The sequence below is a fragment of the Neoarius graeffei genome, chromosome 26 (genome assembly GCF_027579695.1).
Source record: "Neoarius graeffei isolate fNeoGra1 chromosome 26, fNeoGra1.pri, whole genome shotgun sequence".
NCBI lineage: Eukaryota > Metazoa > Chordata > Actinopteri > Siluriformes > Ariidae > Neoarius > Neoarius graeffei.
Genome location: NC_083594.1, coordinates 1,955,073 through 1,970,093, shown reverse-complemented (window position 1 = coordinate 1,970,093; position 15,021 = coordinate 1,955,073). Strand labels below are relative to the sequence as shown.

The window sequence follows — 15,021 nt, the reverse complement described above, 5'->3', positions numbered from 1 at the left end:
TATAATGAAGAAATATTCTTAGTTGAGAAACAGCTTCTTTTAATGCAGCTTGCTAAAGCTACAAGCAACATGACAAAACTAGCACAATCACATTCAAGCTTCATCCATGTCACTTTGTGTGTTAAAAGAAAAAAAAATCAAAGTATCACATCAAAAGCGAGATATTTCCTTATATATTATGGACACGAGTGTTTTACTGGGAAATACACCATTTGTATTTCTCGTACAAGCTCCATCCAGGATATGGAGAACCAAAACTGTGACATAAATCTCTATCTGTCACTCGTGAGGAAATCGATAAATTGTTTTGATAAATTTGGGAACTTTTTGTTTGTGAATGTGTCAATATTATAAAAAGAAAATCACACGTTGGCTTGAAGATATGAAGTTTATCTTCTAGTGTTGAAAAACTCACATTTTTCATACAAAATACATTGCGGATTTGAGTGACATATTTCCTGATAGTTCACTCTGATGATGTCACTCCCAGTGTTTTCCCATTGACTAGATGCGCGATGTCAAAATGGCGGACGGGTTCAAAATTAAAATTCTTTTGACAAACTTGCATTTTTTTTTTGGTTTGTGGATGTGTCCATATAATATAAAGAACATTACACAGTGGTATGAAGATATGAAGTTTATCTTCTCGTGTTGAAAATATTTCACTCATTTGCTTCACTTACTCGTGATATACACATTCACCACTGGAAGATAAACTTCATCCCTTCGCGCCACTGTGTCATATCCTCTATGAATCATTTCCTTTGCAACCAACTGAAGCTGTTGCACGACTGATGGATTAAACATCTCATCTCATTATCTCTAGCCGCTTTATCCTGTTCTACAGGGTCGCAGGCAAGCTGGATCCTATCCCAGCTGACTACGGGTGAAAGGCGGGGTTCACCCTGGACAAGTCGCCAGGTCATCACAGGGCTGACACATAGACACAGACAACCATTCACACTCACACCTACGCTCAATTTAGAGTCACCAGTTAACCTAACCTGCATGTCTTTGGACTGTGGGGGAAACCGGAGCACCCGGAGGAAACCCACGCGGACACGGGGAGAACATGCAAACTCCACACAGAAAGGCCCTCGCCGGCCCCGGGGCTCGAACCCAGGACCTTCTTGCTGTGAGGCGACAGCGCTAACCACTACACCACCGTGCCGCCTGGATTAAACATATCGTTTGTTTACTTTAACAAAAACGAAATAATGCACTGATTAACAAACTCCTTGAACTTGTCCATTAAATGGTTGAACTAAGTCCAAGTGACATGAATTCAAAAAAGTAGCAAGAACACCAAACTGAGAGATTTGAAGCTAAACATCAACATCCAGGCTTAATTTAGTTCTTTACATCAAATTAGCTTTTAATGTTTACAGTTTTACACATGAGAAGTTGATCCTGTGAGAATCTCCTGTTGATTATTTTCATTACGATGTGATACCTGGAAAGCTTTAGTTATAAAATCTGCATACTAATTTACTTAGCTAGCCAACTTTACTAATAATGGCCATGAATAGGTAATGGTTATCATGGTGTTATGATATATTTGACAGTTTTGGGCTGAGGTTAAGCTAAATCAATGAGAATACTGTAGCTACATGTGAGATTAATGTGAGTTTATTAGCATTTAGCTAAACAACTAGTAATGTCAGCTAACGTTTTAATGCCACTAATACACATGATTAATACATTTCATGCTTTTTAAGTATATGAGGATGTGATGGGATGAATACAGGATATTATTTTACAGACTTTTATTTGCTATACGCTGATTTTGCTAGTCAGATTTTTCTGTCACTCATGCTAGGCAAATAAAGAGTTTCTAATTCTGACATGATGCACCCGTGATATGGAATTCCTCACAGTTTTCTCGCTAAATTAACCGATAATCAAATTAATCGAGTTAAAAATCGAGTTGAAAGACGTTTTATGAGGTAAAATCGTTAAAGACTGTTGTCTGTGGTTAACAAAAAACAACTACAGGTCCCAGAATGCACCACGGCTCCAAAGTCCTTTTGTTGCCGGAAAGCGAGCGGATAATGCTCGGACACAACGAGCTTCCGAGGTAAAAACGGATTTTTGTTGTATATCTGTTCATTAAAATTGGAAAATATATAAGTCGGTAAAATGAAATGTATTTTTCTATCTTATTACACTAGTTTTGATCACGTTTCTAATGAGCGTGTTTAAACAGGAAGCAGTGCAGCTCTGTTGTTATTTACGACAGTGGAAAAGATCAGAGGTTGAAGGGAATAAGGAGATAAAACATTTTTGGGATTTACTATAGTGAGGTTTTTTTTTAAGTGTTTGTGCATATGAAAAAAATATGTATTGTTTTTGCCAGTTTGGGGCTGAATCCCAAACGTCTGTATGGATATTTTCAGTGCACTAGACAGAGTGCACCCTTTGTAGTTCACTTGTACAGGAACCAGGGAGTCATATGTTCACCATCACATCATAACATCTGGTTCACTTCCAGTATTCTATCAAATATATTACATTCCTGTGATTTTATGCACCAGAAATATGAACAATAGAAACATGGTGGTGGTTGTGGGAAATAATTTTGAGCGTTATAATCCAATAAAACTGCTCAAGCTGAGTGATATGAGGATAAAATATTGATATTAGCCCTGTGATGGCCTGGCGACTTGTCCAGGGTGAACCCCGCCTTTCGCCCGTAGTCAGCTGGGATAGGCTCCAGCTCGCCTGCGACCCTGTAGAACAGGATAAAGCGGCTACAGATAATGAGATGAGAATATTGATATTGTGATCAATTATGTCATGGTGTGTATATATTAGTGCTGTCAAAAATGTCGCGTTATTAACGTGTTAACTTGACTCAATTTTAACGGCGATAATTTTTTTATCGCGAGATTAACGCTCTGTGACATGATGCCACACCCCGCACAGCCAGAGTCCTCTGCCCTCCCCCAAAGAGCCACGGTGCTCGGCTTAGGTTTCGTTTTCCCATCGGCGGCTCCAGCCCCACTTTGCAGTGGCTGTGACAAGACGTGTTATGCTCTGCAATAAAAAAAAAAAAAAACATTGGTACAACCAGTGTTCGAACTATGCCGATATTTTCGGGGGGTCCCTTTATTCCCTTGGGGGGTGGTGCTTGCGCTTGTCTCAGAGCACGGCTCTCCATCGCGCACTCACTTCGGATATGCAAATGCTTCCCGTTACACACGATTGCTATGTCAATAAACATCATTTTGACAATATTTTAGAGACCCCCCAACATTTCCCAAGTCATGTTTTCAAGGGATCTCATGTCTGTTTCAGGGGATCTCGGATCCCCCGAGTACCCCCGTAGTTCGAACGGTGAGCAAGCCCATTCACTTTTTTATGCTGATAAGAGAATTGCAATGGTTTTTCATGTGACAAAAATGTGCGATTAAATTGTGATTAATCGCGAGTTAACTATGACAGTCGCGACATTAATCGCGATTAAATATTTTAATCGCTTGACAGCACTAATATATATATCAGCTGGATAGTACAGTGGTAATGCTCACTGACTACGACACGGGAGATTGGGGTTCGAATCCCGGTCGGGGCAAAACATCATCCAGTAAGGGTCCTTAGCCAAGACCCCTCATGATATATCAGCCTACCTCAGGAATGAGTGAAGACATAACTGATAGTCATACTGACTCAGACGTCGTCCGGGTCAACAAGGTCTGCGTCAGTTGCTAGGGAACCAGGGCAAACTGATGAGAAATGGGCTACATCGATGGACAAGGACAGAAAATACGGATTTGCTGGAATGCTACTATACAAGCAATCCCAGAGAGATACATGCAGCAGGGTTTCATACTTCGAAACCCACAATCAAGGCTAACAAAGAAGCATTAGCCCAGTGTTCCAACATCCGTAATTGAAATCTACTATCACAACTAGAGATTAATGAAATACAATACTACGGCAAGGGGGAGATGTCATCATCATCCCCGCAACCAGAGATTGGGTACCAGGCCCCAACAGCTAACAGCCTCAACACGAGCTGCTGACGACGAATACCGAAGCTGAGTTGCCAAGTACCTTCAGAAGATCTACTAGTAGATTAGATTGTGCAATCTCCACAAGAACCATCACTGAGACCAACAAGCTGATACACAGTACAGCAACAGTAATCATGGAGATGCTTGGACACAAGGTGGGCTCGGGACATAACAAACAGTATCCACCATGGAAGAGACGATTAGAGGCCAAGATAAAGGCAGCACGGAGAGAAGTTAGCCAGCTAGCTTTCTAACTTTCTGTAGAAAGGGAACATGGTGAATAAAGGGGCACCCAGGAAGTACAACTCGAAACTGCCAAACAGCGACTAACAGCTCTGGCCACACAGTTGAAGAGATACACCAAGGAAGGAGAGGCATGGGAACAACAACCGGTCAGACCCACCAAGTGCTGAGGTGGAAAAATACTGGAAAGACATATGGGAAAGAAAGGCATCACACAACACCGATGCCCAATGGTTAGTGGACCTAAGAGCTGACCACAGCAACCTCCCAGAACAAGAACCAGTAACCATCTCAATGGCAGATGTCCAAGAAAGAGTGTCAAAGATGAAAAGCTGGACAGCACCAGACCCCGATATGATCCATACGTACTGGCTGAAGAAGCTAACTGCACTCCATGAACGCCTAGCAGCACAGATGAACCAGCTGCTGAGGGATGAGATCCACCCAGAATGGCTAACCCAAGGCAGGACAGTCCTAATCATGAAGGACCCCCAGAAGAGACCCATCCCATCCAACTACCGGCCAATTACCTGTCTCTGCACAACATGGAAGGCCCTGTCAGGCATCATTGCGGCAAAAATGAGTAAGCATGTGGCTCAATACATGAGCGAGGCACAGAAAGGGATTGGCAGTAACACCAGAGGAGCCAAGCACCAGCTACTGGTTGATAGAACAGTCGCCCGAGACTGTAAGAAGAGACAGACCAACCTGTGCACTGCCTGGATTGACTACAAGAAAGCCTACGACTCAATGCCACACACATGGATACTGGAATGTCTGGAACTGTATAAGATCAACAGGAACCTAAGGACCTTCATCCAGAACTCAATGGAAATGTGGAAGACAACCCTAGAGGCCAACTCAAAACCCATTGCCCAAGTCAACATCAAGTGCGGCATATACCAAGGAGATGCGCTATCACCACTGCTGTTCTGCATAGGCCTGAACCCCCTCAGTCGGATCATCACGAAGAGCGGCTACGGGTACCGATTCTGTAGTGGGGCAACAATCAGCCACCTGCTCGACATGGATGACATCAAGCTGTATGCCAGGAACGAGCGAGAAATAGACTCGCTGATCCACACCACCCGGATCTACAGCGATGACATAGGGATGTCATTCGGATTGGACAAGTGTGGCCGGATGGTCTCAAAGAGAGGCCAGATGATCCAGACTGAGGGGATTGACCTACCAGATGGCAACATAGGTGATATCCAAGACGGCTACAAGTACCTTGGCATCCCACAGGCTAATGGAAACCATGAAGAGGCCACAAGGAAGTCAACCACAGCCAAATACCTCCAGAGAGTAAGGCAGGTCCTGAAAAGTCAGCTGAATGGTAAGAACAAGGTCCGAGCCATCAACATGTATGCACTACCAGTCATCAGATACCCCGCTGGTATCATAAACTGGCCAAAGGAGGAGATAGAAGCCACAGATATCAAGACTAGAAAGCTCCTCACCATGCATGGAGGGTTCCACCCCAAGTCCAGCACCCAGAGACTATACACTAAGCGGAAAGAGGGAGGCCGAGGGCTAGTGAGCGTCAAGACCACGGTCCAGGATGAAACATCGAAAATCCGAGAATACATCAGAAAGATGGCCCCAAAGGATAAACTGCTAAGTGAATGTCTCAGGCAGCAGAACCCTGATGAGAGCGCAGAGGAGAAGGAGGAACAGACAACCTGGAGGGACAAACCCCTACATGGCATGTACCACCGTCAGATAGAGGAAGTGGCTGATATCAAGAAATCCTACCAGTGACTGGATAATGCAGGACTGACAGACAGCACAGAGGCACTAATCATGGCAGCACAAGAACAGGCCATAAGCACAGGAGCCATAGAGGCCAGGATCTACCAGAGTAGATCAGACCCAAGATGCAGACTGTGCAAAGAAGCCCCTGAAACAGTCCAGCACATAGTAGCAGGGTGTAAGATGCTAGCTGGATCAGTGTACATGGAGAGGCACAACCAAGTGGCTGGGATAGTATACAGGAACATCTGCAACCAGTATGGAATAGAAGTACCCAAGTCCCAATGGGCCATACCACAGAAGGTGGCTGAGAACAACAGGGCCAAGGTTCTGTGGGACTTCAGCTTCCAGACTGACAAACAGATCCTGGCTAACCAACCGGACATAGTGGTGGTGGACAAAGAGCAGAAGAAGGTGGTGGTGATAGATGTGGCGATACCAGCTGACGCCAACATCAGGAAGAAGGAACATGAGAAACTTGAGAAGTATCAAGGGTTGAAAGAGCAGCTGGAACGGATGTGGAAGGTCAAGGTTTGCGTGGTCCCCGTGGTAGTGGGGGCACTTGGGGCAGTAACCCCCAAACTGGGAGAGTGGCTCCAGCAAATCCCAGGAACAACATCTGAAGCCTCAGTCTAGAAGAGCGCAGTACTAGGAACATCGAAGATACTGCGCAGAACCCTCAAACTCCCAGGCCTCTGGTAGAGGACCCGAGCTTGAGGATGACATGAATACCACCCCCCCACCGGGGGTTAGAAGGAGATTTTTTTTTTTTTTGATGTCTCTGTAATGTGTAAATAAATATGTTTTGAAGCTAATTGGATGTGGCTGATTTATTCACATAGACTGATGTTAACATTTTTTATGGAATTGTTAAGATTTTTACATAATTTTTTTAATTTCATTTTAGTGGTGAGCAGTGATGGGAATAACGGCGTTACTAACGGCGTTACTTTTTTTAGTAACGAGTAATCTAACTAATTACTTTTTACATCGTTATAACGCCGTTCCCGTTACTTACAATAAAATACTATGCGTTACTTTATTAAAGCTGTTTTCATCTGGCACGCTGCTCGTTCAGCCTTTCTTTACTCTGCTTTAGTGTGGGGCGGGGAGACGCGAGACAACGGCACAGTAAGCCAATCAGAGTAGATTTGGACAACAGACGTAGGTAGGCCACGCCTACTGCACTACTGCGCGCTCTTTCAATCGGAAGAGCCAGCGATGGCGAGCGGTCAGCCCAGCACTGCGCTTTCACACTGGAAATACAGCCATTACTTTTCATTACTTGAAATAAAAGGCAAGAGTGTTTACGTGCAATGCACATTATGTCGAGGAACAAAGCGTTTGTCCTCGTCAGTGGCCAGTAATTAGTAACATAATTTTAATAACTACAAAAATATATTACATTTGATAGATGTCTTATCTCACATTGTCCCACAAACATATTAATATAGTGTAGATAACGTTACTAATTGGTTCTGTTAAGTGTCCATTTCAGTCATTAAACACATTTAACATTCACTTTTATTATGATTACACTAACTGAATTTGATTTTTTTTGAGGGGGAACAAAATGTAACGGAATAATTACTTTCCCTGGTAATTAGTTACTTTTATGACAAAGTAACTCCGTTACTAACTCAGTTACTTTTTGGGAAAAGTAACTAGTAACTATAACTAATTACTTTTTGAAAGTAACGTGCCCAACACTGGTGGTGAGTCATTTAATAATTTCAGACATCTTTAAAAGGACCAAAAGTATCTTTAAAAACAGTTTTTGTCCATATTCTTGTAAATGCAGTGCAACTGTGGCTTCATGTTTCTTAGCAAACCTATATTTTATATCTATTCTTTAAATTCGTTTCTTAAGACAAGGATTTTTTAAGATGTTACCTTGACAGTTTCGGCGATTAAACTTCCGCCTTCTTCAAAACAGTCACCAGATGTCGAGTGGTGACGTGCCTTATCAGCTGATGTTACTCTAAGGAGGCGTGAACGTCCCGCCCAATTTGACAGGTAGTTCACGCCTCCTGCTGTCAGGTCGCTCCTCCAGGATGGCGCTCCAGGTGTGTGACAGCGCGTACGCTCCCTCATCCCGGTTCATCGTTCTCTGCGCACGCTTTCGTATCTCCACTGCCTCTAAAATCCAATGCTGGATTAAGTCCTGGAGGAGCGACCTGACAGCAGGAGGCGTGAACTACCTGTCAAATTGGGCGGGACGTTCACGCCTCCTTAGAGTAACATCAGCTGATAAGGCACGTCACCACTTGACATCTGGTGACTGTTTTGAAGAAGGCGGAAGTTTATCGCCGAAACTGTCAAGGTAACATCTTAAAAAATCCTTGTCTTAAGAAACGAATTTAAAGAATAGTTTCAATAGGTAGACATAATGAACTTTCACTACATATATTTTATATCATGTCATACATATCACATAATATCATAGAAAAGTATCTATCTATCTATCTATCTATCTATCTATCTATCTATCTATCTATCTATCTATCTATCTATCTATTCAAGTGTTTGTTTTTGATATCGTCCATATCTAAGTGTTTTGGGTATGAGCACCATATTGCAGAGACTCAGATTGTTTTGCAGGTCAAGGGGCCCACAGGGCCCCTCCTGGGAAAAAACAGGGGCCCATTTCTACAGTGGGGGGCCCAGTGATTATCCTTCAGTTGAAGCGAACCTAGTGAGTGAAGCGAGCCCAATGAACAGCTGGAGCAGCCCAGGGGCTGTTTTTTTTCTTCTCAATTTTGTTTTTTTTTGGTATTAGAAGCCATATGAAGCAATGTAGATGACAAAAATCAATGCTTCAACCAAATATATTGAGATATTGTTTAATCAGTGGCAATATTTTGGAATTCAACCACAGGCCACTATATATCACATCTATATTATCTCCTCCTTGTAAATTATAGCACAAGAATGGATTTGTTTTTTGCATGCTGTGACGGTCTAATTCTGCTTGTCTCTAATCATCTCTACTTCTCATTTCATTAATTTATTTTATTAATTTGTTTTCAGTTTGGTGTAGGTCTATAGTAGTAGTAGTCACTAGTGGTAGTGGTTGCTGTTGTAGTAGTTGATGTTGCAGTAGTAGTAGTTGTTGTTGTAAATCTAGTATGACTAATTACCTTGGGTATCAGGGGTATCAGTTTTTTCAGGTGAATGTACTCTCTGCCGAAGAATGACAAAATAGATGTATTTTTTCCTTTTTTTTCTTATCCATTTTTTCTTGTCTCTTTCGAATATTCGTACATAGACCGTAAGACGCCACCTAGCGAAAGACTTGGATCAGGTTTTACTCGCTTGGGACGCTACAAACAGGGCGGCGTAAATACACGAATGGGTCCGACGTATATTCAATATGTCGGCGGTCAAAACAAATTCATCCGATGCTGAAATCTGTTGAATATCCAGATAATTATGTTGGAAGTTGCATATTTGTGCAAGATTTTCGATATTGAGACCATGAAGTCAAGTAATACGCCACAAAATGTTCCAAATAGGGTATAAAATGCTCACGTCCATATTGGCCCCTGCCCCTCTCGACAATGCGTTCATTATTCGAAATAGTGTGTCTTAGACACGGGCGCGCCAACAATCTGAGTCTCTGATATTGTAACATCAGAGTTATTACTTGTACAGAGTTCTAACTGTAGGCTATTGCTCAAAAATATGTAAAGTCCGTTTTCCCCATTAATAAAAAGCAGATGAACCAATCAGCATTTGAATCTGGAATGATTGACAGTTGTACAGGTGTTTTGAACTCTCTGATATTCACAAGCATCGCTGGAAGCCCCGTCCCTTCCTTTCATCTCACAGTACTGATCTCGTCTCGATTTTCTTGCTTGAATGATGACGACTTGTTTTGCTGTGGAAAATGGAGCATGTTGTGAATATGGAATATCTATCTATCTATCTATCTATCTATCTATCTATCTGTCTGTCTGTCTGTCTGTCTGTCTGTCTGTCTGTCTGTCAGTCTGTCATCAGTTAAATATATTTATTAGAATTGATAACAAAAATCTGTGGCCAAAAATAAGTTCAAGCAACACTTTTTCGGAGAACTGAGGAACTTTTTCACACTGTTATTCTGGTGTGAGTCGTCATTCAAACCTGTTCACGTGCCTGTTTCAGTTCAGATGTAGACAGTAGAAGGTGGACATGAACACGGACTTATTAATTACTCAACCTTTATATCTTTTTCCTAGAATAGGAAGAAAGAAACTTTTCTGCTGTAAACCTTTCTAGTTTCTACGTTCGTTACTAAAACAGGGAACCTGGTAGCTGCTGTAAAACTCTGTGTATACACACACAAACACACACACACACACACACACACACACACACACACACACACACACACACACACACACTCTCAAGTTTTTATTTGAGACAAGTGATTTGCGAAAGCGGACTCTGTAGAAAATGGACTGTGTTTAACCCCCTAAAACAAACTTCAGATGATTATCAATAAAATAAACAGTTATAGATTAGAATGTTTACTGTTTTATACAAAATTAATTGTTCATAATAAAGACTATATATTGTGTCTAATTATCTTATAAATAATTGATTAGATTAAATCTGCTTGTTTATTTGCGCCTGCAGGTTGGATAAAGGAGACACGACTCAGGAGGAGGAACAGCAGGTGGAGAAAATCGTCTCGAACCCAGATGGATTTTTCCCGAACTGTTCTCCAGCAGTGGCCGCTTTTCTCCAGGCTGAGCTGGAACTCAGTGCCTGTCTGCGAACTTTGACCTTTAGGGATCCGGTGCGTTATGTGTACAACCCGCTTGAGTACGCGTGGGATACACACCTTCTCTACGCTGAGAAATACTGCCACAGTGGACAGAGTGTCCTGTTCCTGGGGATGAACCCAGGACCTTTCGGCATGGCGCAGACCGGAGTACAACAATCTCTTTATCTCTCACAGATATTAACGAGTTTTACATCATTAATACTTCAATACACATATTTATAAAAGATAATCAGGACGGTAACAGTAACCCTGCGTCCATCTTTCCCTTTAATTCTCCCTTCAGGTTCCGTTCGGTGAGGTAAAGGCTGTGCGTGATTGGCTGAAGATCTCTGGCGAGGTGGGTCGTCCTTCTAATGAGCATCCCAAACGCCCAATCAGAGGCTTTCTGTGCTCTAAGAGTGAAGTGAGCGGTGCACGGTTCTGGAGTTTCTTCCAGGATCTCTGCGGAGAGCCTGAACGCTTTTTCCGTAACTGTTTTGTCCATAACCTGTGCCCCCTGATGTTCATGAGTGAGTCAGGGAGGAACGTGACGCCCCCCGAGATGCCCGCTGAGGACCGCAATGTCCTGCTGAGCCACTGTGATGCCACACTGTGCCAAGTGGTCCGAGCCCTGGGCGTTTCCGTGGTGATCGGAGTGGGTAAGGTGGCAGAGCAGCGAGCCCGGCGTGGCCTGGCTGAAGCTGGAGTGGAAGTGAAGGTGGAGGGAATCATGCACCCTTCACCCCGGAACCCGCTGGCCAACAAGGGCTGGGCTTCTGTGGCTCGAACCCAGTTAGAGCAGATCGGGGTGTTGGATTTGCTCACCAAGTGACTGAAGACTTACAGAATGTTTTATTTGTAAATATTGTTTTATATAAAGTACACTACAGTCAGTGAGTCCTTCAGCTCAGATCGACTCAATCAGACGAGACGTGTTCAGGGTCTGAAGCTCATGTCACGATTCAGTGCTAATGGAGGGGTTCCGCCTCCGGTTCAGTCTCTCACAGTGGTGTGGGATCAGTGTCTCTCTCTGTCACACACACACACACACGCCGAGACACGCTGTTATAGATACACGATAGATCCGTCTAGTCCATGATGGTAAACTGGAGCCTGCAAGATTCCATTACCTGTTAGCAACATTAGCCATGTAGCTTCAGTACAAAACAAAAGAAAGAAAGTTCACACACCGAGCGCGTCTCGACTGAGCGACGACGTTCAGAGGAAAAAAGAACATCACGGACCGTTTATTTTGGCTGCTTTAATCAGCCACAAAATGGAAATCCTGTTCTAAAATCCACAGTTACTGCAGTTTATAAATAATATTATGGTCTTGGAAAGAAAGAAAGAAAGAAAGAATGCACAGAAAGGTGTAATAAAATGAAAGGAGAAAAAGAAACAAATAAAGAAAGAAACATCACCAAAGAGAGAGATACTGAAAGAAAGAATTACAACAGAAATGGAAAGAAAGAAAGAAAATGCAGAGAAAGGTGTAATAGGAGGAAAGAAATAAAGATTGCAAAAGAGAGATAAAGAAAGAAAACAAAAGACAAAGGCAAAAAGAATTACAACAGAAATGAAATGAAAGAAAGAAAACTTAAGAGACATGGGGAAAAGAAAGAGAGATGAAACAGACAGACAAATAACAGACAAACAAACAAACCACAACTATGACATAGCAAAAGAAAGAGTAAGAAAGATGGATAGAAAACAATTACAGCACAAAGTTTTTAAGAAAGAAAACAAAGACTGAAATGTAACAGACAGTAATATGTGATGGACAGAAAGAAACTAAGAAAAAAATTAAAAACAAAGATGGAAAGAAAAACAACAGACAGATGTAGAGAAGAATGGATAGATTTTTTAAACTCATCACTGTAATTTAAACGTATGCTCCTTGTCGTGGTGTTTTATTAGGGCCCGAGCACCGTTCGGTGCGAAGACCCTATTGTTTTTCGAAGGATTCTTCTTCTTATGTCGTGTTTGGCCTTATTTGAGGCATTTCCCATGCACAAAAACTCATGAAATTTGGTATACACATCAGTCATTGTTCTCACTACTCAGCCACAGACTTTTGGCCCTGGGCGTGGCCCAGGGACTTCATAGCGCCCTTTTTCCATTTCCCATTGAAATGAATGGGTAGAACTTTGGAATAATGTCATAAGGCCATTTGGAGTGAAATTACACATGATCATTTCTAACGTACTCCTCCTAGACGGTTCATCAGATTTATGTCAAACTTGGCAAACATGATGCCAAGATACTGCTGAAGTTAAATCGCGAAGGGATTTTTGATATGTTGTAATATGTTGAAATATTATAACATATAATATGCCAAGATATTGCTGAATGTTGAACTTGATATCTTGTAATATGATTCTGATTCTGATGCTCTTTAGCCGTTATGGGCCTGTCTGGTATAGCGCCACCAACTGGCCAAGGAAAGAATAGGGTTTTGAATATGTGTGTTTTGACACATGATGAATTTTAACATGCTCCTCCTAGACGGTTCATGAGATTCATGTGAAATTTGTTATACGTGATGCCAAGATGTCGCTGATATTAAATTGCGAAGGGATTTTTGATATCTTGTAATATGTTGAAATGGCCTTATGATTTTAATATCTTGCCACATAAACAGGAAACATGTCAGAAAGCCACAGTGCATTGACTGTATGGTCGGACACTTCTTACTTCAGTAGATATTATGATTATTATGATAACCTGATGCCCAATGGGCCTGCCTGTTATAGCGCCACCACCTGGCCAAGCAGGAAATGTGCCAGACATTGGCAATGCCTTAACTGATTGATCTGACACTTTACAAAATATTGTGTATTATGATTGTGATGATATTCACATGTGTAATTCAGATGCCTAGCACAGCGCCACCATCTGGCCAAGCAGGAAATGGGGAAAAATGTTCAATTCATTGATGGATTGATCTGAAACTTTACAAAATATTGGATATCATGAGTCTGATGATATAACACAATTCTGTGCACACTCATACACACACAGTCATATGCATATTTATGCATACACACACTCTCTCACAAGTATGCACTCACCTGCACATGCAACATCTATGAGCGCACTCTCACACACACTCTCTTTCACACACACACACTCTCTCACAAGTATGCACTCACATGCACACGCAACATCTATTAGCGCACTCTCTTTCTCACACACTCTCTTTCACACACACACACACACACACACACTCTCTCTCTCTCTCTCTCTCTCCCTCCCTCTGACAAACAGACACACACACGCACAGACAATAATAGGGAGCTCCAGCAGAGCACCATACCTAAGAAAAAATGGTAAACCCATCGAGTCGATTTTTTGTGGTTTGTCTGTGTACGTGTACCACCAGTCATACTCACCGCTTAGTGGCCAGTGCTGGCCAGTAAAGAAATAAAAGAGACTGGCTAGGATATAAGAAAATTCTACAACCCAGAAGCAGATGGGAGCTCCGCTTTTAGGCAGTGCCGAAATCTATATATTAGTGACCTGCCATCATTGTGCATTTTGTTGCAGACATATGAAAACTCTGCATGTACACACACACACACACACACACACACTGCAGACACAGGGAAGCTAAGATGACTTAAGATTACAGCGTAAGATAGAGATAAGGAGGAGACACATGTATAGTTTTGTACATATATAAATGTACATTTTCACAGCACAGAAACACACACACACTTGCAGTCTTTGTCTGTCTATCTCTCATCCGTCAAGCAGTCATGGCATTTGCAACATGCACATCACCTTTGAACATTTGATGAATATATGACATGTGACTGTTTTGTTGGGTGGCAGAATGTCCTGGATTGCGGAGCCACACGTGCGAGGGCCCGTCAAGGCTGCTAACGGCTTTAATTATTGTTTCCCTCAAGTTTTTTTTAATTAATTAATAAATACATAATTATTAAACACTGTGAGTGTGAACTGTTTTATAGTTTTTATTTTTGCAAACTGTAAATATTTTATACAGTGTGTGGGCGGAGTCTCTTCTGTATTATATTTGATATGTCACGTCACTCATTCAGTATAATAATAATCACACATGCAAACTCCTCACCTTTCGGCGAAATTCGCCGTTTTGGTCCCAAAATAGGTCACTTGTGTGAATCGTATAGATCCGAAGAGTTTTTTTTTTTTTTTGGGGGGGGGGGGGGGGTGGTAGGCAGGCTACAACGTTATTGTTGCCAAACGTTTCACTTACAAGGTTACAGCCAATCA

General features: G+C 42.2%; 1 protein-coding gene across 1 annotated transcript; it reads left to right on the top strand.

Annotated features, from left to right (window-relative positions):
* Window positions 1-1,998: 1,998 nt before the first annotated feature.
* smug1 (single-strand-selective monofunctional uracil-DNA glycosylase 1) lies at window positions 1,999-14,720 on the top strand. The gene is made up of 3 exons (XM_060909961.1): window positions 1,999-2,077; window positions 10,635-10,932; window positions 11,069-14,720. The coding sequence occupies exons 1-3, from the start codon at window positions 2,004-2,006 to the stop codon at window positions 11,594-11,596; spliced, it is 900 nt and encodes a 299-aa protein (XP_060765944.1). The 5' UTR covers window positions 1,999-2,003; the 3' UTR covers window positions 11,597-14,720.
* The last annotated feature ends 301 nt before the right edge of the window (window positions 14,721-15,021 follow it).